The sequence below is a fragment of the Dreissena polymorpha genome, chromosome 6 (assembly GCF_020536995.1).
Source record: "Dreissena polymorpha isolate Duluth1 chromosome 6, UMN_Dpol_1.0, whole genome shotgun sequence".
NCBI lineage: Eukaryota > Metazoa > Mollusca > Bivalvia > Myida > Dreissenidae > Dreissena > Dreissena polymorpha.
Window position 1 is genome coordinate 116,564,678 of NC_068360.1, and position 23,337 is coordinate 116,588,014.

Sequence of the window (23,337 nt, forward strand, 5' to 3'; positions counted from 1 at the left end):
AATAGTGTTTTTTCTCTCTTGTTTAAAACCTGTTTGCGACTAACCAACTGGCTAGTCTACACATCGGCTTGATAAAGATAAACATGGTCAAGTTCAATTAACACATTTCAAGCCTTACACGATGTTGAAAGTAGAGAAGTGCTTCGACGGATACTAATGATCCAAAATGATGTTATCATTATGACGTCATGTTTTTAACGTCAAAATACTTAAATGACTCATCAGCTAAGGTAATTTATTCAAGATATAAAACTTTATTATTATGAGATAAATAATAACATGTAAAATTAAATTATTCTCTTGATTTTTAAAAATATTTATTTACCACTTGTATGCATAATGTATAGTTTCGAAATAAAACGTACGACGCTGTATGTACAAGTAAGAAGAAGATTTGAGCAACATGTATATTCTTAATATATTCATGCATATAACTTATATATTTATATCAATTAAAATGTTCGTTATACATACATTAAAACCAAGCTTATTTATCCCATGACCAATCAAATCATCCTCTGTAAGTTGTGTTGTATCACACTTGCACATAAGAACACAGACACAAAAGCATACAAGCACACACACACACACGCACACGCACACACACGCACGCACGCTCGCACAAACGCACGCGCACGCACACACATACTCGCTCTTTTTAGTTTATTAAGTTTAGTCCGAGTGTATTAGTTCATATGTATATTGAATGTGTCTGGTATACAATTTTTTTATATATTTTTTTTATGACAAAACCCTTCCCTTTTTGTTATTGCAAACAGTTTTATTTATCATGTGTACCTGTTGCTTTTCGGGATGTAACCAACACTTTTATTGTAAGGGTCGAGTTACAAATACTTATAACACAATGTCGGTTAAAAAGATGAGGACGACGAATACATTTTTTAATGACAGTCGAAATATGTAGTTATAACACAAAAGGGTTATCATCATCGGCAACACGTACCATTATGTTTCAATGGCTTAATGAAAACAAATTTAAAATATGCTTTCTTCAAGAACTACACTGTAACGCAGATGTAGATTACATACCTTGGGGTAATCAATGGGGAGGAGACCTTTACTTGAGCGAAAATAGTTCTAACTCTCTAGGCATTGGCATTTTTATCAAGAAAGATTTAGATATTAAATATAATATTTTAGAATATGAGGAAATTATAATAGGCAGGCTTCAATTATTGAATAGAAATATAAGGGAAGCTAATTGTTATGTTTAATATTTATGGTCCAAACACGGATAATACGGATTTTTTTAACACCTTGGATAAACATATACAGAAGTATAATGAACATTCACTAATCCTTGGTGGGGATTTTAACACTGTTAATAACTATAAGTTAGATAAACTAAATGGTCGATCAGATACAAATAAAAATGTAACGACAAAATTAAAGAAATATTAGAAAGAAATGACCTATGTGATATAAGGCTTTTAAAAAATCCACATAAACAAGTTTACACATGGCATTCAAACACTTGACCGCCTATATTTTGTCGCTTAGCTAATTTTTTAATATCTCAGGACATTGTAAATTGTCTTGCAAATTGCAACATTTCCACAGGGTTCAAATCGGACCACTCAATAATATCAATTAAATTAAATCTACATTTATATTGCAGAGGTCCAGGGTACTTGAAAATAAATAATTCATATTTATTGGCACAAGAATATCAAAGTTGTATCCGGGCGTCTATATCGGAAATCGCAAACATCAATCGCGAAGCTAATCCAAATACTCAATGGGAAATAATTAAAGGGAGCATTCGAGACGAGACAATTAAATATGCCAGCAAAAAAAAAGAAGGAAATAAAACAGGAAGAAACACTTAAATCGAAAATTACAGAGCTAGAACAACAACTAATAATACATAGTAATGATTTAGATTAATGCAAACAACTGATCGACTCAAAAAGTGAATTAAATAATCTAATTGAAAATAATATAAAAGGAATACTGCTACGAGCTAAGGCACAGTGGATTGAAGGCTCCGAAAAACACAAAATATTTTGCAAATTTGGAAAAAAACCAAGCAGAAGCCAAAAGTATACAACAACTAAAAACTAAAAATAATAGCCCAGCAATATGCATGATACAAATAAGTGTAAATTATATTAAACCTCATAGCATTGCAACTCAAATTAAAGAATTATAACAGGGAATAAAAACGCATTCAATTAAATTTCCATTTAATTACTATTTTTCTACTTGAATATATAAAATTAATAAAATTAAGAATTAGGTTATAAGAATAACACCAAAAAGACATACTAAATCACACAGCAACTTTTTATTAACATCTTTATCAAAAAGGACACCAATATAGATAAAAACAATTATGAACGTTTCTTTACGAATATATGCAATAAGATAAGTCCAGAACAAACGCAAAATGAACAAAAGTATCTATCACAGCATGAATGCGCTAAAGCATTGTTAATCATGAAGAACAATAAAAGTCCAGGATCAGATGGTATCTCTGCAGAATTTTATAATATATTTTGGACAGATATTAAGGAATATGTTGTTAATTCTCTTAATTACTCTTTAGACACAAATAACCTTACAGAATTGCAAAAACAAAGCATAATTACTTTACTACCCAAGACCGGAAAAGACACCCTTTTGATCGATAACTGGAGGCCTGTCTCACTTCTTAATGTGGATTACAAAATAGCTACAAAAGCCATTGCCAATCGCATAAAACGTTTCTTAAATCACATAATAAGTGCAAACTAAACCGGCTTTATCAAAGGGAGGTACATTGGCGAAAATGTAAGACTTTAACAAGAAATTATTGAACAAATTGATAAAACTAACGAAACCGGCCTAATATTTTTTTCTGATTTTAATAAAGCCTTTGACAGTCTTGATGATGAATTTATGTTTAAATGCCTGCGCCATTTCGGTTTTAGCGAACACCTTTTTACAGTGGGTTAAGTTATTCTATAAAGATGCAACATCGCGTGTTACAAATAATGGACATTTTTCGGAATTTTCTGTATAAAAAGAGGGGTGAGACAAGGATGTCATTTATCGCCGTACCTTTTTATTATCTGCATTAAATTAATGTCGATAGACATAGAACTTAACACAGAAGTAAAAGGAATGAAAATAAATAATGTAGAACTAAAACAGTCACTTTTTGCTGATGACGCTTCTTTCATACTAGACGGTTCTCGTATATCGTTTGAAACATTAATAAAAATCATAAAAGAATATGCAGAAATATCCGGACTTACATTAAACAGACATAAATGTAAAATACTTAAAATAACCCAATCGAGTTTTGCAAACATAAACACTTCATCTGGAACTCTAAACACGCGTCAACTTTAGGGAAAGAATATAGTAACGGACCAACAGAAATAATGTCATTAAATTTTCCTGAAAAAATGCATGCTTTTGAAACTTGTTTGAATAAATGGTAACGGTGGAAACTATCGTACATTGGAAAAATCACTGTTTTAAAAAACTTTGCAATACCCAAGCTTGTATATCCATTAACAGTTTTACCAAATCCATCTCAAGAAATCATTTCAAAAATAAATACACTATGTTTCAAATTTCTGTGGGATGAAAAACCTGATAAAATTGCAAGAAAGCGGATCATACAAGATTATGCCGATGGTGGTTTAAAAAATGTTAGACATTGACCTATTCTTTACATCCCTCAAAGCCAGTTGGGTGAAAAGATTTATATTTCAACCCGACTCAAAACTGATTAGAATATATACCAATATGCTAAACAACTATGGATGAATGTTAATTTTCAAATCAAATTACCATGAAAAAGATGTTAGAGACCTTAACATAAAATCCGAATTCTTAAAAAACATCCTCTGAGGATGGCTCAGTGTCTCATTAAAAAAAAATGAAACACCAATACAAAAGCAAATTATCTGGAATAATACATTTATAAAAAACGAAAATAAAACTTTTGTTTATTAAAACAGAGTTCGAAAGAGGTATTCAATATATTGAACATATATATGATTTTAGAAAAAGAGAATTTTACAGTTTCCAAGATATAGTAATTCTTAATGAAATAGATAAAGCAGACTTTATAAAATACCATCAAATTGTCAAAAGCATACCCGTCGATTGGAAAAATAAACTAAAAGTAAACGATATCATTTATACCACCCCGGAATACATGCTAAACAAAATTACAGAACATACAAAAGCTTGAAAACTTGTTTATAAATCTCTTTTACTTAAACACAAACCTGAAAAGTTCAAACAATATGACAAATGGAAAAAGACGCTTAATAATCCAGACATTAATCAAAGAACTATCTTCAGTCAATCAGTACAATTAACTATTGACACCAAACTTAGAAATTTCCAATATAAATATCTCATGCACATTTTACCAAACAACACTTACCTACATAAATGCCATCTCGTTCCGTCAACCTTATGCGATTGTTGTTATATGTACTCAGAAACGAATATTCACGTATTCTGGGATTGTCACTTCATTCAAAAATGTTGGATGGATATCAAAAACTTAATTGACAACAAATTAAAAAGGTTAGAAAACATTGAACTAAATTTTGCAAAAATATCATTCTGTAATTTCACCATAGCTGACTCCAAAAATGCACACGTTATAAACTCCGTAATATTATTGGCTAAATACTTTATCTTTAAATGCAAACAGGAAAAAGCAACACCACAGATAGATGCTTTTGTATCTTTTTTAATAATCGAATTAAACTCGAGGAATTAATAGCGACAACACAAAATAAATTACATATATTTTATACTCACTGGGCGCTGTTTATACTCAATAGTACACGCACCATAAATAACCCATTTGAATATACTTTGTAACATAGGTACCCAAAAGCAACATACACTTTTCTTTTTCTTATTTTTGGTTTTTGTGTTTTTATCCATATATTTATGTAACTTTGTGATTCTATTCCATGTTGGTGAACCTTAAAACATATTTATTCACACCAACCATAGTATTCACTGATGCATTGTATCATAATTATATCGAGAAAAATGTAAAACAAATATAATAAAAACTATGTATTTCATACATTATATGTTCTGCAATTATTTAATAAATATATTACGATGGAAACAAACAAACAAATACAAAATACAAAAACAACAACAACAAAAGTGTTGTTGTTTCGTTGAACTGTCCGTTGTTAATTTTAGCTGTGGTACTGGTGCGTAAATGCTTCAATCGCCCACTTGTGTCCCTTACATACCACTTAACAGTATATAGAAGTGGCCGGTCGTTTGGTTCTAAAATATAACTCCTAAACTCTAGCTTGAACGAGTGTTTTGGCTTTATATAATAAACGTCAGGGGCAGGATCACCTATTTAAAAATCACAACAGATCAAAGGTGTTGGTGTCGACACATAGCAAATTATTATCAAAGGTGCACATGAACGTACAAGTTTTAAATCAAGATCAATAACCAACTTTGTATGGTCGTAATCTACTATATAATACATACACGCATATGCAAAAAAGAGTGATTAATTGTATACAAACCAGTATTTGTTCCATTCAAGGACTCTGCAATACAAAATAATATGTGTTTATTTATTAGCGTTCAGTGTCAAGACTCTTCGGAACAAATATAGACATGTTGCGAATAATACTTTTTTAACTGGAATTTTCGTAGCGTATAACAAAAACAATGCACATTTTGTTTGTATTTGATGTGGTTAATTCCAAACATTACATGTTAATAAAAGCTCATTTATTTTGTTCCTAGGTAACCTACCGATACAATAGGCTTCATCAGACGCATCCGTTGGGGATAAATGAAATCTGTAGTCGACCGATGAGCAGTTTTTAACCCTGATCATTTTCCAATACGAACAGTTCGTTCCATCAGCCACGCATACTTTTTTAGTAATTGTTTCATTTGCGACAGGCAGTGCCGTATCTGTAAAGCATATAGCTTGAAGTATATAAAAGAAATGTCAACAATAGTAACCCTAATTAAATACATCACACAAAAGTACTATCCACGTGTGCATTTTAAGTTATACTTGTAATAATTATCTGTATAATAATAATAATAATAATAATAATATTTATTATTATTATTATTATCAGAAAATGATGAAGAAGAAGAACGTACCGTTCATGTACCAATGAATTGGTGCTCCACACCATTTGCTGGGATTTGACGTAAGAGTAAATCCAGGCATGCTATAGAAATCTTCATTCATATAAAAATCGGATATTCCGAGTTCAGAGGGTCCACGAACGTAGCCAACAACTCGTTCGGTCATGAAAGAAATAGGGTTTTCCGAAGAACAATCTGAAAGAGAACGCGCGCGTTATGAATATCAATTAGTGCTGACATCGAATAATAAATTCGGAATTCAAATGTTCGCATAATTATATTCTCTACTTTAAAATTTCTGCCGTAAGGAAAAGTCATACAATATTTTAGGAATTAATTACCAATATCTTATTATATTTAATGTCAAATTATCTGCACATGGTAAAATAATACAAATATGCAATTATTCGAATTATTAATGGCGTTTCAACTATTTAAATTACAATTATTAATTCGACTATTTGATAAGATTTTCCATCTATTCTAAAAATACAAGTCAGTATAATGTATGCCTTTTTTAGGAATATCATATACAATAAAAGACACTGGATTGAATACGAACTTCATCAATCAAACCATATGTGTTGTGTAGACATCATAATAAAGTCGGCTAAAATACTCATACAATATGTTTATAAGTATACATTTTGTTTTGTTTTTACTTTTGTAAACGAGTCTTTTTTTCAATAATTAGTTAACACCAGAGACTTTCAAGTATGCTATGTCATTAAACACACATGTAGTTTTAAGATATATTTAATTTAATAATTATAGCGGCATTATAAACACGTATTATAGGACAGCATACGTACAGTTGATTTAGCATACATAAATATTACAAGCGGACATATTAATGGTGGGACATATATAAAGCAGATTAAGCAAATGGGATTGAGAATGTAAACATGTTCGGACTGGAAATGGTATGAATGTTGAATTACATGATAAACAGAATTAATGAATGACGGTTAATTTATTGCTGTATTGGTGGCTATTTAATTAACCGATATTGCATTTAATTGAACACTCTCCGAATATAAATAATAGTTTACATGAACATTAATTAGTATAATATAGCTGCTACAGTAAAACTACATTAGACACGTTCTTACCTTCTGAACAACTAGTGATTAAAGAGGTGAGAATCACTAACATTATGGTTACACTTTCCATGACTATCCTGTGAATATTGGTGTCAAGAATGTGAACAATGTGAACTATTGCAACCACAACGCACTGGCATGGCTATAATATCCCGATATCACAAATCAACGCTTATTTTGAATCGTGTCACTCTAACCGCTGAATTCAGTTTTAAATATCATAGAATTAATCATGCATTATATTCCCCTCACTAAGTGTAGTCTTAAATATCAAATGCCAATCGACAAACCGGTATTTAACCAGTCTACTGCGTACAAAGTGTAGCTGTCTATTATAGAACGATCAAATCGATACGACTTCCTTGTTGCGATTGCGCACTTGACTATAAGTAATCTGGCTGAATGACAAATACAAGCTGTAAAACAATGACTAAAAGTATTATATGTCAGGATATTTTGACAAGTTTCAAGAGCTTAAACTATTTGTTTTATTCGCGATGTAGAGCTGCTTTAAATACCGAAAGATTATTCAGATATCTTGAGTAATGTAAACATTAACCAATTGAGATGACATCTTCTAAGTGTTCAATCATCATACTCTAAAATTATTCTCTTGTAATGAAATTCAAAATACATTTCTTATGCAACAGTTTTAATATCTTTCACGCGTTTAATAATGTTTAATTTTTTATATAATATGCATACACGAAGTGCTTTTAGATTCAAAATTTAATGTGTTTCTCGTACGACTATTTGATGAAGTTACTATGATGGAGATAGATTATGCATGCTCTGTCGACGTACGTGAATAAAATTACATCGCATATGTCAAATTATCTGAATGTTATGATGTTAAACTATGTAAAATTTATATTGTAAAATAAATTCAATATTGCAGTTGGTGAGTCTTATTAATAAGCGGGCGATGAAATTGTAATGGTCAAATATTGACGAACTAGGAAAACGTGTTTACATGTCTTTATTAATAGATCGATACATCGAGATTGCAGTTACAAGCATATCACACTTTACATGTCGCGTGATTAAGATTATATCAGTATATAACACCAACACAGCTTAATGTTTTATTGATAATTAACTATTTGTTACGACGGATCCAATATGAACATACAATAGAGTTACGACACAATCGGCCTGATTTTGAATGGATAATGAATGGGTGCAAACAAAGCTGAAACATTTTAAATCATTTCAAACCAAAATCGTGATCATTTAAATGAAGCTGTTAAAGGTGGATAAAATGAGCCAGCAGTGTATGTTACCACAGATTAGAAAGGCGGCTATGTGGAAATCAGAAGAAACGCCTCTATTGTATCATATCTTATATACATGAATATGCATCATTAAATTATGTGGTATTATTCCCATTTAACATACACAACAGCTTTTGTATTGTTGAATGATCAATCATTGGGGACCAGTGCGGTTATGTAGTTTTTAGTTTAAACTTATTTAATAACGCTCGATCGCACTTACTAGAAGTACATTTCTAAATATTTGAACGCTCTCGAGCCCGTTTCCTTGGCTAGAACCTGTACTAAGTGTCTTTGGGTGAGATCTAAAAAAAAACGCACCCACAGCAGGAGCAAATCCATGGCCCATGACCTCCCGGTCGCTATCCGCATTTGCTGGATTTTTGTTATACTTTTCTCAATGTAAACACAGACCAGTGACGTCGCTACGTTATTGTCACCTGGATACTTAGCCACTTAAGACATCGCATATGTTCACGATTAAAAACACCAGTATAAATCAAGGCGTTTTTCCTCAAGCGCTGGTGGATCATTGTTATGTATCCTAATCCGTGAAATTATTATTTTAGTAAACAAAAGTTAAGATAGACATTGCTGATTTTTTCCGACGCGTACGGCGTTTTCGAGAAACAAGTAAGCCATTTCGATTGCCTTAAAATCAGTGATTTTTTTAGTTGAAGTATTATATTATGAAAAGAAGTATCATTTTCCTTTATATTTTGAAAATAGAGCACAGGTTTAGGTACATAATAAAACAATAAGTTACCTAAATTAAGAAAAGTAAACAAAACTAACTGTTAATGTATTGTACTACGTGGCTAGGCTTTTTTCACATGGTTGGTTATAAAGGAAGGGATTTGATCAAGCTATGCTGGCTCCGGTCAAATCTCTGCGCGGAGGTTGATAACTCATATGACTCGTTGACTAGTATTAAAAACAAAATTCAATATTAACTTAATGTGTTTGACGGTACAATTCAAAGAAATCGGAAAGTCACATGAAAGTCATGCATGATACAGAATGTGGGTTTTAATTAGCATCGGTGCGACTGTTCATATACTCTGATCATTTGTGTAGGCTAAAGTAATTGAAAATGAATTCAGTTTTTTTGTTTTCTGCCTGATGTTAAAAGATTGGTATTGCGCGTCTAAACACTCGAGTATGAGCCATATTTTTCAGTTGGTGTACCATAAATGAGTAAATCAAAATGCGTCATTGAAATTACACTTGTTATGTTTTATACTTTAAAGCTAATAATGTACCCTATTTAGATGTTTCTTGATTGAATACCATTAATTTGAGTCATTAAAATAACCCCATACAATCGCTTCAAGGTTGGTCCTTATACATTACAAAATCAGCAATACTAGCACCAGCAGCAATAGAAACGCCTTATCAGCTGTATGACTAGCAGAAACAATATGGAAATAGTAAGTATGTCACTGGTTATTATCGAATACTTATGATGTCGTAAACCATGTGCCACCGAACCATAGCTCTGTCATGTTTTCTTTTATTGCATAATATCATAGCCTTCTACAATAGGAATTCTACGACTCCAGCAATTCACTGTTGTTTATTTAAGGTTGTGCTAAGACACATTTCACTTTTGAATCATGATGTCCAAAAACAATATAACTTTTAAATATGTTACAATGTATATTCTAACTACAAACATTGCGTGAACACTTTTTTATTTCTCTGTATTCATAGTATAACATGATTTTATTTATCATTAAAAAAACCTACACCATATTAGAAAGACCAAGTTTAATATTCCGATTATGTGTTCGTGTACGCTTTCCCGCGGGCGTGCGCCCTGTGTGAGTGTGTGTATTAGCGTTCATGTGTGCTTGTGTGTGAGTGTATGATGGCATACAATTGAGTTTTAATGTTACGTATCAGTATGTTTACAAACAAAAATTATGTGCAATATTGTAAATTTAATATCATCTGACTTTTACAAAACTCCATCTGATCTTCATAAAATAGTATCATGAGTAGACGGGCAGGGCCCTATAAAACTCATTTGGGAGCCACGTAATTTTTCGCCTTGCTGTTTCCGCCTGGTGAAAAGCACCTAGTGACAGCGTCTTCAATACAAGGAAATCTGACTACACAAGAACCGTCTATGAAAATAAATGTTAAAGGTTTACTTTCTTTTTTTGATAATTTATTTTACAACAAACATACGTTTAAATAGTGTGTGTTATGTTTTAATTGCCTTAATGATCACATGACATGCTTTATATTTAGTGTATTTTAAAATATGGTAGATTTGTTTATACTCATGTTTATGCAGTTCACGAATCAACAAATAGTACACTTCGCACTTTTATACACGTTTATATGCTGATATTTACACAATTTTAGAAATTTTGGAAATAAGAATTATCAATGACATACGATTGGGTTATGCATAGTCAACTTGCAAATATCGATTGCCTATAATGGTTTCTCGAGGACAGGGGATGAAAAATGTGTACATAAATTGCATAAGAGTTGTCCTATAAGGCTTGCTTATGTAAAACACAATATTTTAAAATACGTGTATGTGAATACAAATGATATTTTGGAAGCATATCAGGGGATAAACACATGCAATAGTATCATGTCAGAAAATAAAATAATATACTAGTAAACAGTATAAACAGATTATTGTTAAATATAATTCACAGCCTCTAAGTAAAACGGAACATGAAATACAGGGTGACACCTAAACAATCTATTGACTGTTAAGTGAGGAACTGTTTTACTGTCCGCTCAATATTATTTCTGAGAAACGATGTCTGCACGCTCAATAATATGTTTACCATTGTTGCAAACTCTTATGATGAATCCCTATAATTTACAATTTGACCAATGCGGTTCTAGATATTAAAATGTATCAAAGCCTAAGTTAGATGAATACGACGAACACGTCAGTTAGAAATTAGTTAACAGGTCATTTAAATAGAACGTGCAAAAGCAATACTTTTCCGCTCACAAACTTATTATCAAATTGAATATGCCTACCGGTAACAGACAAGCCTTATGATGACACCAGCCAATAATGCGATAATACAGACGCTGCCGAGCAGACTATAAATCAAAATCCCCTTAATGTTTCCGTCGGACTCTTTCTTCATTGAAGCATCAGCTGCAACATTTCAAAAGTATCATTTGAACTGAACTTAGGTCAATTTAGATTTGGGTAGTTAAAATATTTACAACGTCTCCATTGAATGACTTAACATTTGTTTACCTCGACCTTTGGCCTAGAAAACTTGTCTATCGAGTGAAGATCGTAATCTTGGTAAGCTCGACTTATTATTATTACATATAAATTGGTAATCCATTTTATAAAAAGACTTTGTTTTTACATTTGAAAATGAATGTAACCTTGAGGTAAGATGATTGGCCTTCTATCCATGCCTGGCAAACTGCAAAGTATTTTTATATATTGCAAATTGCATTGACCTTGGACCTTACAACTCAGAACTGAAGTATATGCGGGTACTCTGTCGAGTGGATCTCTTTAAAGGTCATTTAGGTCTGACCACAAACGTGGACATATCAAGATCGGTTTGCGCTTAACTTTATGCTATAAATAGGCCAGGTATTTCGAAATTGCACCAATATTAAAGAATTGTAAGGGAAAACCAATTATTTGGACCTTATACTTTAAAGTGTAAGCATTTCCATTTGACTATCTGACTCAATATTCCCTTCCACTGTTTATATGAATATCCGTCCATGATGTACAAAGTTGTGTTGCGGGCAATATGTTACGGTTATTTCCCTAATTTGGTATTTGACCATTTATTGTCAACTTGAAGTTTTTCAGCAAGCCGATTTACCACGTTAAATGCATCATTGTGAGACTAGGTTATGCTCCGAATAAGTAGTGTCCGCCGTTTGCACTCCTGTGTGTGCGTAAAATACGCCGTGTTTAGAGCAGGCGAATAAAACTATAAAAACAACAACAACAACAGCAATAATAATAATAATAATAATAATAATAATAATAATAATAATGATAATAATAATAATTATAATAATAATAATAGTTTTAATACTAAAATGAATACAGAACAAACATTCATTCTTAATGGCGATGCGGTTTCCTGTACTAATTTCAAACTTCGGCTGCTCTGGTGCTGGATCGTTGTAAACAAATATTTTTGTTTACGTTGGTAAATTGAATAATGGACTATGTTAATCCTTTTGATTACACGTCGATGTCTTAAGGTAGTACAACTGTAATCATTTCCCGCGTTTTATTGTTAGATCGATTGACATCGGCTAATGTCGGAAAATATCGTAACTGAAGTCGTGAGATGTCCGTTTTGTTCGGTTTATTATTTACAAAGTATAAATCTTAAATAAAAACATGTTTTATATAATTCCATAATAGATTGTATCGCCGATATGCATAGTTCAATATATTACGACGTCAAATTAGCTTTTTCTTTAAAAATTGTGTAAAAATTTAACCGAAAGTAATATATTTTCAAATATATATTCACAAGATAAAAAAAACAACAATCGTGAATCGTAACCAAAAAGACGGCTAACGAGTAAAAAAGAAGTTGCAAAGAGAAACAAACCTCATTCATATTCTGGGTCTAAACAAAATATTGATAGCACACAGCGTCTTCATCGACGGAATCGTGGAAAATAGGTCGGCGATTAGTAGAATGGGGAGTGATATTGAATAGTTTAATGTTTTGTTCTGCATGTGGACTTGGACCTGTTCCACTGACATTTAAATCCATAAAAGGCGGATTACAGAAAGGAATATGAGGGTGTCTGTACGTTGAGTGTAGTAACATTGACTGCCAGTTGGTAAACACTGCAGCGTATGGTAAAACCCACACAGTCAAAGACAATGTGAGAAATTGACCTAGAAAAGTGGAATACCATGCTTTGTTGTCAACACAAAACTTGGAACAGGTAAGGTCACGGATATATGATCAGAACGTTTATATAAAATATTCATAACGGTAATCATTTATATAGAAATTTTGTTCAAAGATGTAAATTACAGGCATTATTATGATTATATTATGGTCTATGTCTATGCTCTCTTTTACTGTAAACATCGAGATACAGTAACCAAAAGTAAATGTTTATTGTTGTTTTTTTTAGATCAAGTACTAACCTTTATCTGTTCTATAGTTATATTCGTTTCTACAATTAGCAATGCTGGAGAGCCTGGGTGGACCATCCCGTGTAATCAATATGCTTTCCACATTAAACCTCAAAACAATACCGGACATCAACTTAAAAATAATGGAACAGCTAGCTGGTGAGGTGATAGAGAAAGTTGGAACTGAATCAGCTAGGATTGCAGCTAGCGATCCTATCTTAAATAAAATGACGCAAGAATCTATTATTTGAATTATCAGCGGTAAAGATACATTTTCTACAGCATTACATGGAAAACATCAAACTATATAAAATGTGTTGTAAAACCAATTATCTATGTTGACCGCCTATCCAACAAGTGTTAGGCAATGTTTGGCAGGCCTTTTTATACAAATCCTGCGGGGCAGAATGTCTGACCCATTCCCGATTCAAAATACAAGTATTTTTGCCCTATAGCTGACAATTTTCCCATTCCTATAATACATGTAATAGCCAAAATAATATATCAACATAACAATAATCTTCTTAAAACATCAGGATTTTGTTCTACTATAAACAATTTTATGGCTGGTAGATCAGCAGTACACACATTGTATGGCTGGTAGATCTGTAGTATGATTATTGACCTAATAAAATTCCAACATATTATGTTTAGTTTCTAAATGTGATATTGCATATCAATATTTTACTAGATTGCCATGTCAACTATGTTTTCAGTTGAAGGAAGGGAACTCCCGCAGGTTACTCATATGCATTGGTGGAAGTCCAGTCTGGTAGTCAGTTCGCAACATACACCACTGTTCCAATAAGTCAAGAGGCTTTACATGCTACAGGCATTACAATGACTGATGGGACAATGGTATTCATTTGATAAGTTATGCAGTCAGTGTCGGGACAATGACATTCATTGGATAAGTTGTGCAGCCAGTGCCAATACGAGCGGCTGTCGAAAGAATTATACATTGGCTTGAAAAGTTTCAAAATGTGTGATTAGTTGTTCATAATGGTCTTCGTTTTGATTTAATCTAACAATGTTATAGATCTTGGTTAACAGAGAAAAATACTAAGTATACAACTTTGTAAATTGTTTTCACTTTTCAGACCTACTCATGCCTCCATCCCCCACCCCCACCCCCACCTCACCAAGGCCTTCACTAAGTTGGCAGATTTAGCATAACTGCATAATGTATTAAATATATGTAGAAAGAGAGTAGGAACATTGAAGGTGTTAACTGAATTGGTAAATGACTTCGTTTATTTTGCATATTTTTACCATTTGCCATTATGTGGTTTTGAATTTATTGAAAAATATGTCGAATAGTCCTATTAGATTTAGTGAATTGTTCAAAATATACACAGGCAAATTGCTTTTTTTACTTTGATTTAAGCTGATCACATGTCTCTGATGAAATATAAATGCTCAAATTCCAAAGAAATAATATACAACTTATAAAAAAATAAAAAAATGTGTATGGGTGATTTTTGCATACACGGGTCGAACTTGTAGTTTTGAAACCGTATAAAATAAATCAGATTGTTTTCATTATTGTTTTCACTCAATTGTCTTGTATTATATTATTTTAACATCTTCAATCATATCCTGTACTAAATATACAAACATTGTTAACAAAATGTAAACAATATTAGTTTATTGAATTAATTTATCCCAACGGGGTAATTTAATTTAGAAGAAAATTCAAATTATGGGTCATCATACTGAAAAAATCATGAAAATTTGTTTTGCATGGAAAGCCACCCTAAAAATTTGTAATAAGACCACATATGGGAAGAAGTTTATGAAAATAATAATTTTAATGGTTTTTTGGAATATAACCCATTACAGTTGTACTACCTTAATAACAACGAATTGCTTAATTTTCCCGAACTAAAGTGCCAAACCTGTTGTAACGATAGAACCCATTTCTTTGTTATTTAATGTTAATTATCAGGCTTCATTTGTATAGAACTTTACATTTGTCAGGTTATGTAAGTTTTCAGAGTTTTCTGTTTGGTAGTTATAATAGGGCTTTTAAGCAAGTTTTTGTTAGGCACATTATTCAGTGTGGTAGAGGATACATTTTAAGCCAAAACACGATTACATACGTTTAGTTTTAAGAAACTGCGATCTTCATGTTTTTGTAAATTGTTATGTTTTTCTGTAAAGTAAGACTTACGGGCCTCAGTAATTTACGCTCTTAGTCTTGTGATATCGGGTGATGTGTACATAATCGATTTATGTCTAATTTTACCGGTCAGTTGAAAAAAAGCTGTTCAGTTCGAGTTCATGGAGAGCATGTTTGTCGATTTTTCGGTAAACGCTGCTGGGCTGTTACACGTATAAATCGGCAGACTATTTGACATACACAAACAGTTAGAGCATTGCGACTAGAGCACTAGCTGGGAAGCAAGTGTCCACAACATACGGCATTTGTGTAAGTTATTTTATTTTCCATTACATTTTTTGATACTCATTTTTCTAGGTGAAATAAATTGTTGTTTTATTTCAATAATGCAATTTATGCTTATAGGAATAAAGAAAATTGTTGTTTGCTTTTTTTACAAGTAAACGCCGAAGTCGTGTTTCAATTTCAAAGATATGTGTCAAAAGCGGAAACTTGTATTACCTGTGTAGTTGTTTGCTTGTGTACATAATCCTAGGTACGCGAGGCATGTATAATAATGACATTGTTAATGTCTTTATATCATTTATTTTGTGTAGACGTTTTATATATCAATTGATTTAACAAACCATTTGAGTTTGATTTAATTCAATTTTACACCTAACGGTGGAGTATCATATTTAACATGTAGTTGAGAGTTGGTGAATTGTATTATATGTACAACATTTTGTTGCACACAATGCCGTTAATATATGCATTCAAGCGGGTAGCAATACTTTATAAGCACCGTGTGCATTTATGGAAGTATACAAGTTTGTGATACATTGTATGATATTGTACTATTTATATTTATATGGTTTGACTGTAAGACAGTTGTTAACGACAAAGTATTTACTAATGTCATTTATTTTAGCCGTTTCAATGTGGTAAGTCGTATTGAATGATAGACGTCAGGTCGTCAACGCACCGCTAGCGTTTCGCTAGTGCTACATGAGCATCCGCAAGTGTACATGGCGTCATACTCGTTGACAGTACCTACGACACCTCGTTATAAGGCGGCAATACGGGAAACCGTTCGCACCGGTATACGGCCGGTTACGTAATACGTCATCAGTACGTTCTACTTCTGGGCATAGTCTGCTCAGCGTTTGACAACGTTCTACTTCCGGGCATAGTCTGCTCGCTGTTTGACAGAACACTACTTCCGGGCTTCATACAGCTCGGGTATGTACAGTCTACTTCCGGGCTTGATACAGCTCGGACTATCTGCACTCTACTTTCGGGCTTGGTACAGCTCGAGGTTTGCTACTTGGCAGAACGCTACGACCGGTGCTCAATTCCGGTTCTGGTCATTGACGGCTGGATATAAGTTCAGGTCGTGACACTCAGTATTACTCCACCGCTACATCTGCTGTTCGACTTTATCTACTACAGTTGGACAACGTCCTCGGAATGTTAACTGGCCATTACCTTTCATACTTTTTTGTTTATTTCTTTTCATAGTCATATCATATTGTAAATAGTTATTTTATTATTGTAAATAAATTGATTTATTGTTCACGTTTATTTGTATCTGGTTCTGGATGTGTTATTGGGCTGGGTTATCACAGCTTCTGCAATCCTGACCGGTACACGTGGGTGGACTAACAATCGATACATCGTTTGCATCTGAAAAAATGTGGTTAGCTTCGTGCAAATGTCAGATCATCAATCTTTATTGAACTGAGCATATGGTTAAACAGGTTTGTTAGACCTGTAAGACTTTCGACATGACTTTTGCAAGATTTTGGACATATTCGGTCATCTAGTTAAAATGCGCATTAATCTAGACTTGACGGTTTACTCCCCATGCGCATAAGACGTTTTATCAATAATCGGTGGTGTATACTTTTTCTAGACAATCGTGTGTTATCTATTTAAAGATGCGAAAAATTCGGAGACTTGATGATTTACTCACCACGCGCACAAAAGTTTGATCAAACATACTTTTTCTTGAGTAACTTATTATTGCCGTATGCAATACACAAACTTTATTCTACTGAACTATATTTTATATTTTAGATGGTATATATAAAACATCTTTCATATTAAATATATGTAACCGCGATAATTAGATAATATTAACCATAATACAACACCACAATATTAAGTCGATTTTTAATGTTTAAATATCAAAGGTCTTGGGTTATTTTCACATTGCCGTGTATATCTTCAAAGTACTTCGTTTGCTATCGCATAACCATTGCCCATCACCTGTTAAATACCAGACGTGCATTTAAAACCTGAATGATTAAAAAGTAACAAGATTAAAACAATAACGTTGGTCTCTTCTATAAACAGATTTAAGAAATATGAATCAATATATTCTCCTGAGTTACACAAACATTATTGAAGGGACATACCTGAAATATTAGCAAGCGCCTGTAATCGCGAATTGCCCTCTTTAAGATGAAATTATAGCACATGCGCACGCAAAAAACAAAGAACATGTTATATACTTTGAATTGTTATATTAGTATCTATGTTATGCTCTCAAATGAATAGTCACTTATGTGAAGAGATTTCATATTTTTCACCAAAATGAATGTGTATTTATTGTAACAAATCGACAATTTAAGACAATATATTGGATTCCAAATGGATTTTTGCTTTAAAAACGGGTACAGTATTAAATTGTCTATCGTTTAATGAATATAAATAGAACAATTGCTTTATAAAATATAGTGCGACTAGGTAAACCAGACACAATGACTTGAAGGTTTGACAAAATGAAATGCCTGATGATTTGCTATAGCTCAATACGAATGGGGAAAATACTGAAAACATTGAAAGTATTAACAAATAATCTGAAATGTTTAATTTAACTTAAGTTTGAAAAAAAAAACCTTCACGTTTGCAAGTTTACTTTAGCGCATACTAAAAACTTCATTGGTATTCATAAACTATTTCCTAGAGTTGCTCGTTAATTAAAAAAAAAAAACTCCTTTACCTAATTTGTAAAAATCGTATTTACAAAATATAAAACAGTGCGGTGCTAGTTAAACTCATTTAATTTTCAATTTAAGCAGTCGTTTAAAGCTCGATAAGTTGCCTTTATACCTATTAATCTTTCCATTTTAGCGTTATAACTCCTACTGTCACCTGCTTACACTGGATACACATTCTGATCATAATTATGATGGCTTATTTAGATTCAGATTCACGAGGATCGGTAAAACATAACGTTTTGATTTTATTAAAAAACATGCATTGATTGTTTTCAAATACTATTTAATGATTAGACATTTTCCTACTTAACGATGCACTTCCATGTGTGGAATAAATATCGGTGCGTACGGGATGCTTCTGTTGTTTGTTGTTATGTTAATTTGCACAATTAGATTGATAATGTGTTAGTTACATGCTTTGCCAAAGAATACTTAATGTTTACAATATGGTAATAGCTGCTTAATTGTAGATTTCTAAAAATAAATAAGAGGTTTCGGGAGGTGATTAAGGCACCTAGAAACCGGTCTTGAGCCATGGGTCCTCATACGTCCCCCTGCCATTAAAAGAAAAAAAGAAAGAAAAAAGAAGAGAAGTAGGGTTGCGTATTCCGCTCGCGGTTTTACCTGAATCGTTCATTACTACCGATTATTCTATGGGTTGTACGTGAAGTCATGTACACTTCTCTTGATTAGTTGTGGTGGATAGATCTTGCAAATAATCGCAGCTTCTTTAAACAAATGTAATGTAAAAACTTTTCGATTTTAAGCAACTTAACGTGATTGATAGGCGCTGGGGCGCCCTGTGTGCGCTTTGGGCATCGGTGGGATCAGGCTATTCAAACCTTATCTCTTGATTTTAGGTTAACACTTACCGTCTGATTTATATATTTATATGAATAAATGTTCACTATTCACATGCCACACATGTGCATATTAAAATATACATAACGAAATGTCCTACATAACCTAATAAGTATCGTTTGAGTTCTTTAGACATCTGAACAATGATGTCTCGAGACTCATCAACTGAGCGGTACCATTGATGTCGATCTCCGTTGCACATAGAAGACAAATGGGCGTCAGAAGAATTGTGTTTCGCATGTTTATGTCGAAGGTCCTGTCAAATACAAACATCTACTCCTATTTTGTCTTTCGGTTATTATTTGTATAGAAACATTGGTTAAGATTAACGATGATGTTTTATCGATGATTATGATAATGCAAGCATACATGTTTAAGTCGCTGTCAAGGCAACGGACAATTCGACTAGATGTTTTCATTGGAATTGTCTTGAATGAACGTAAAATAATTGTATTGAAGTTATTGTATTTCTTTATTTCTTATGTTTTAACTAATTATACTAAATAGTTCATTTTCTTGTGAAAAACACATTTCTTAACAACTATTGTTTACCATACAATGCTTACATGAACTGAAATGTAAAACCAACAAGCCGTATAAATATATAGTTTCTTATATTAGGTGTGAACAAATCATTTTATTGCACAAATTAACATTTAACATTAAAACCGTACTACATTTTTAAATACAAACGTAATTTGTGATCGGAACAACGAGTTCGAATTGACGAAAATTCTAAATAGCGCATTTTTATTTACTCTCAACGTTGTAATTGAATTAAAAAGACCGTAATCGGCTCCGAACTAGTATTCGCAATAAATTAAGTGTGTTCAAAATAACGATGTTCGACTGAATATTTCTTTATTTTGATAAGCTTTCTGTTTATGTTAAACAGCTTAAGAAGATGGTCTTGCACAAACAAATCACTTCATCAGAAATAATCTTCGTTCTTATTCAACGCAAATACTAGGATTCCTGACAACAAAAATGACACCAAAAAAAACAATAGCAATACTTATAGGCAAATTATTTCAATAACCGTTGACATTGATTAAACTAAACGTTTGCTACGATACGGCATTATCACGTCAAACGGATGTGTGCTAGTTGTTAGTTCCGTTTGAAGGACGAACTGATGTCGCACAAAACAGTCCGCTAATGGAGACACGAACTTTCCGATGATTGATCAAGCTATAACACGAACGCATCGTTTATCTGGTTTAATGGAAACAAAATCATTTCTGCTCAGTTAAAAAACGTATTTAAATCGGTTTATTCCCTCATTAGCTCTTCTTCTTGTGTGATTGATTTGACGATAATTATTATCAGTGTTGTCTGTTTCATCTGCATGTGAATAATGCAACGTATCTTTTTGTCCGACATCTTTTACATATTTTTCAGTTTGCCAAATTCGATTAAACTATGACGTTAATTGTGACCCTTAATTATTATTAGAGATGTTTAAAGCACTATTAAACCAAACTGTTATTCAATCGATATTTGGGTATTTTGAATTGTTAATGACACAATTATGCGATTGGCTACTTTAACATACATGAGCAAATTATAAATTTAAGAGCACAAATGCTACTTCATACTGACAAAAAAGTAATAGGAAACATCAACAGATATACCGAAGTGGAAACTTCTAAAACCAAATAATGGAACTGTATGCAGACCGGCACTATCGGGTAATCAAGTTTAGTTTTGGGGTAAAACATAACAATATTATATTATACTTTGCCAATGTTAAACAATACAAATTTCGCAATGTGCGCTGTTACACAAACCCGGAAAACCCAACATTACGTCTTAGGGATTATTCACCATGTCTTACCATTACGTATACTTGCATCTACTGTGGTAATTACAGAAACAATCGTGACCTCTATTTTGTGTTTTCTTTTTTGAAACTCACATATACTTAAGTGTCTTTAAAAGAGGGCAAACTAAAAATAATCACAGCAAACCCGGCAGCGTTTAGAATATTTGTATTTGAAATAATTACAGGAATGCGTCCTTTATCTGGTTTAATTGCAACCGAATGATTTATGTTAAGTTGATATAATTATTTGTTTTGGTGTATTTATTAATTAGTTCTGCTCCTTCCTTGATTGATTGGGCGAAAACAATTATAAGTGTCGTCTGTTCAGCCTGCGTGTAAACAATCCAACTTCAATCGGCTTCTTTTATGCATTTATCAGTTTGCCAAATTCCATTAAGTTATGGCATAAATTGTGACCCTTACTTATTATTAAAACAGTTAAAGAAAGTTAACCCGATTTTTTGTTTCAATCGCTATGCGCTTTTTTAATAGTTAATAGCACAAGAATGCGATTAGCTAATTTAACGTAAACGAGGAAGTTATAATCTTCAGAACATAAATGCCTCTTCACACTGGCAATAACATACTAGGAATTCAATATATTCCCCCCTAATCATACGAAACTAGAGCTTTACAGATATATCGCATTGGGAACTTCCAAAAGCAAACAATGAGACTGTTGGAAGATCAGCACAATCAGATAATGAGGTTCCATTTTAGGGTGAACTATAACAATATACGACTATACTTTGCCAATATAAAACAATGGAAATTTCGCAATCTGAGCGGTAACAAAACCCCGAAAAAAACTAAATGACGTGTTCGGAATTAATCAGCATATCTTAATATGACATTAAATGGGATCTACTATGCAAAGTGCAAAATTTGTGACCACTATTTTGCGATCATTTTTTTAAACTCACGTATAGACTAGAGTCTCTAAATGAGGGCAAATTAAACATAATAACAGCAAAACCAGCAACGTCAACAGATCTTTACTCTTCTTATAAGCGTCAATTATTAATTGATTTATTACCGAATATATATGATTTCAATTTGTATCGCATGATACATGCTTCTTAATACGCTTAAGTGAATTTTAATATAATAACATATCGGGGACCTTGTCCATTTATTCATTCTGTTTTAATTTAAATCTAATTTAAGCATAGTAGATGTACATATATTGTTCTAAAGTATGCCAATAACATACACAGACAGATTTTTTAAAGACAACAGTAAGAAGGATAATTGATGATAAGAACAAAAAATGTGTATATTAATTTTAATAATTATATTAATTTTTTCAGTAAATTTAAATATTATCAAAAAAACACAAATACACTTTAAACTTGCAACATCAAATTATTATCAAAAATGAAATGGAGAAGACTGAGAGAGCTAGTCGGAGTAAGAGAGAAGAGAGAAGAGAGGAGAAGTAGAGGAGCAGAGAGAGAGAGAGAGAGCGAGAAGAGAGAGGAAGAGGAGGTCTCTCTCTCTCTCTCTCTCTCTCCCTCTCTCTCACCCTCCCTCTCTCCCTCCCTAATTCCTCCCTCCATCGCCCATCCCTCCGCCGCCCCTCTCTCCGCCCCCTCCCTACCACCCCCTTCCTCTGTGCCCCTACCTCCGGCCCCAACCATTCCCGCCCTCCCTCCGCCCCTCCCTTCCTTCCTCCTTAACCTTCCTCCCTCCCTCAAATCCCCCCTCTCTCTCTCTCTCTTTGAGCTAGCTGATCTACCCCGAGAACTAACAATTCTACACGGGGAAATAGGTGTTCTACACTTAGAATCACCTGTTATAAACGGACAGCAAGTTGTTCTAGACAGCGAGCCAGTTGTTCTTCACTTATAGCCAGTTGTTCTACACTGAGAGCCAGTTGTCCTATACTGAGAGCCAGTTGTTAGACATTGA

At 32.8% G+C, this 23,337-nt stretch overlaps 2 protein-coding genes across 2 annotated transcripts in view; both read right to left on the minus strand.

Annotated features, from left to right (window-relative positions):
• The window catches only part of LOC127834484 (uncharacterized), a 125,303-nt gene extending 111,928 nt beyond the window's left edge, over positions 1–13,375 (minus strand). The window contains exon 1 of the mRNA XM_052360350.1: positions 13,316–13,375. The gene's annotated coding sequence lies outside the window, so the exon portion shown is untranslated. The remainder of the gene's footprint in view (positions 1–13,315) is intronic.
• Positions 5,087–6,256, minus strand: LOC127834485 (uncharacterized). The gene is made up of 4 exons (XM_052360352.1): positions 6,139–6,256; positions 5,776–5,940; positions 5,541–5,564; positions 5,087–5,361 (listed from the first exon to the last, which is right to left on the minus strand). Exons 1-4 carry the CDS (start codon positions 6,227–6,229, stop codon positions 5,105–5,107), a joined length of 537 nt encoding a protein of 178 aa, XP_052216312.1. The 5' UTR covers positions 6,230–6,256; the 3' UTR covers positions 5,087–5,104.
• Positions 13,376–23,337: the final 9,962 nt, after the last annotated feature.

What these genes read in the sequence shown, in the direction of transcription:
- LOC127834485 (XM_052360352.1), bottom strand. Translation starts at nt 6,229, where the DNA reads ATGAATGAAGATTTCTATAGCATGCCTGGATTTACTCTTACGTCAAAT. An exon ending in AATTCATTGGTACATGAACG is followed by an intron (nt 5,941 to 6,138) that starts GTACGTTCTTCT and finishes TATGCTTTACAG; the next exon opens with ATACGGCACTGCCTGTCGCA. An exon ending in CTTGAATGGAACAAATACTG is followed by an intron (nt 5,362 to 5,540) that starts GTTTGTATACAA and finishes ATTTTTAAATAG; the next exon opens with GTGATCCTGCCCCTGACGTT.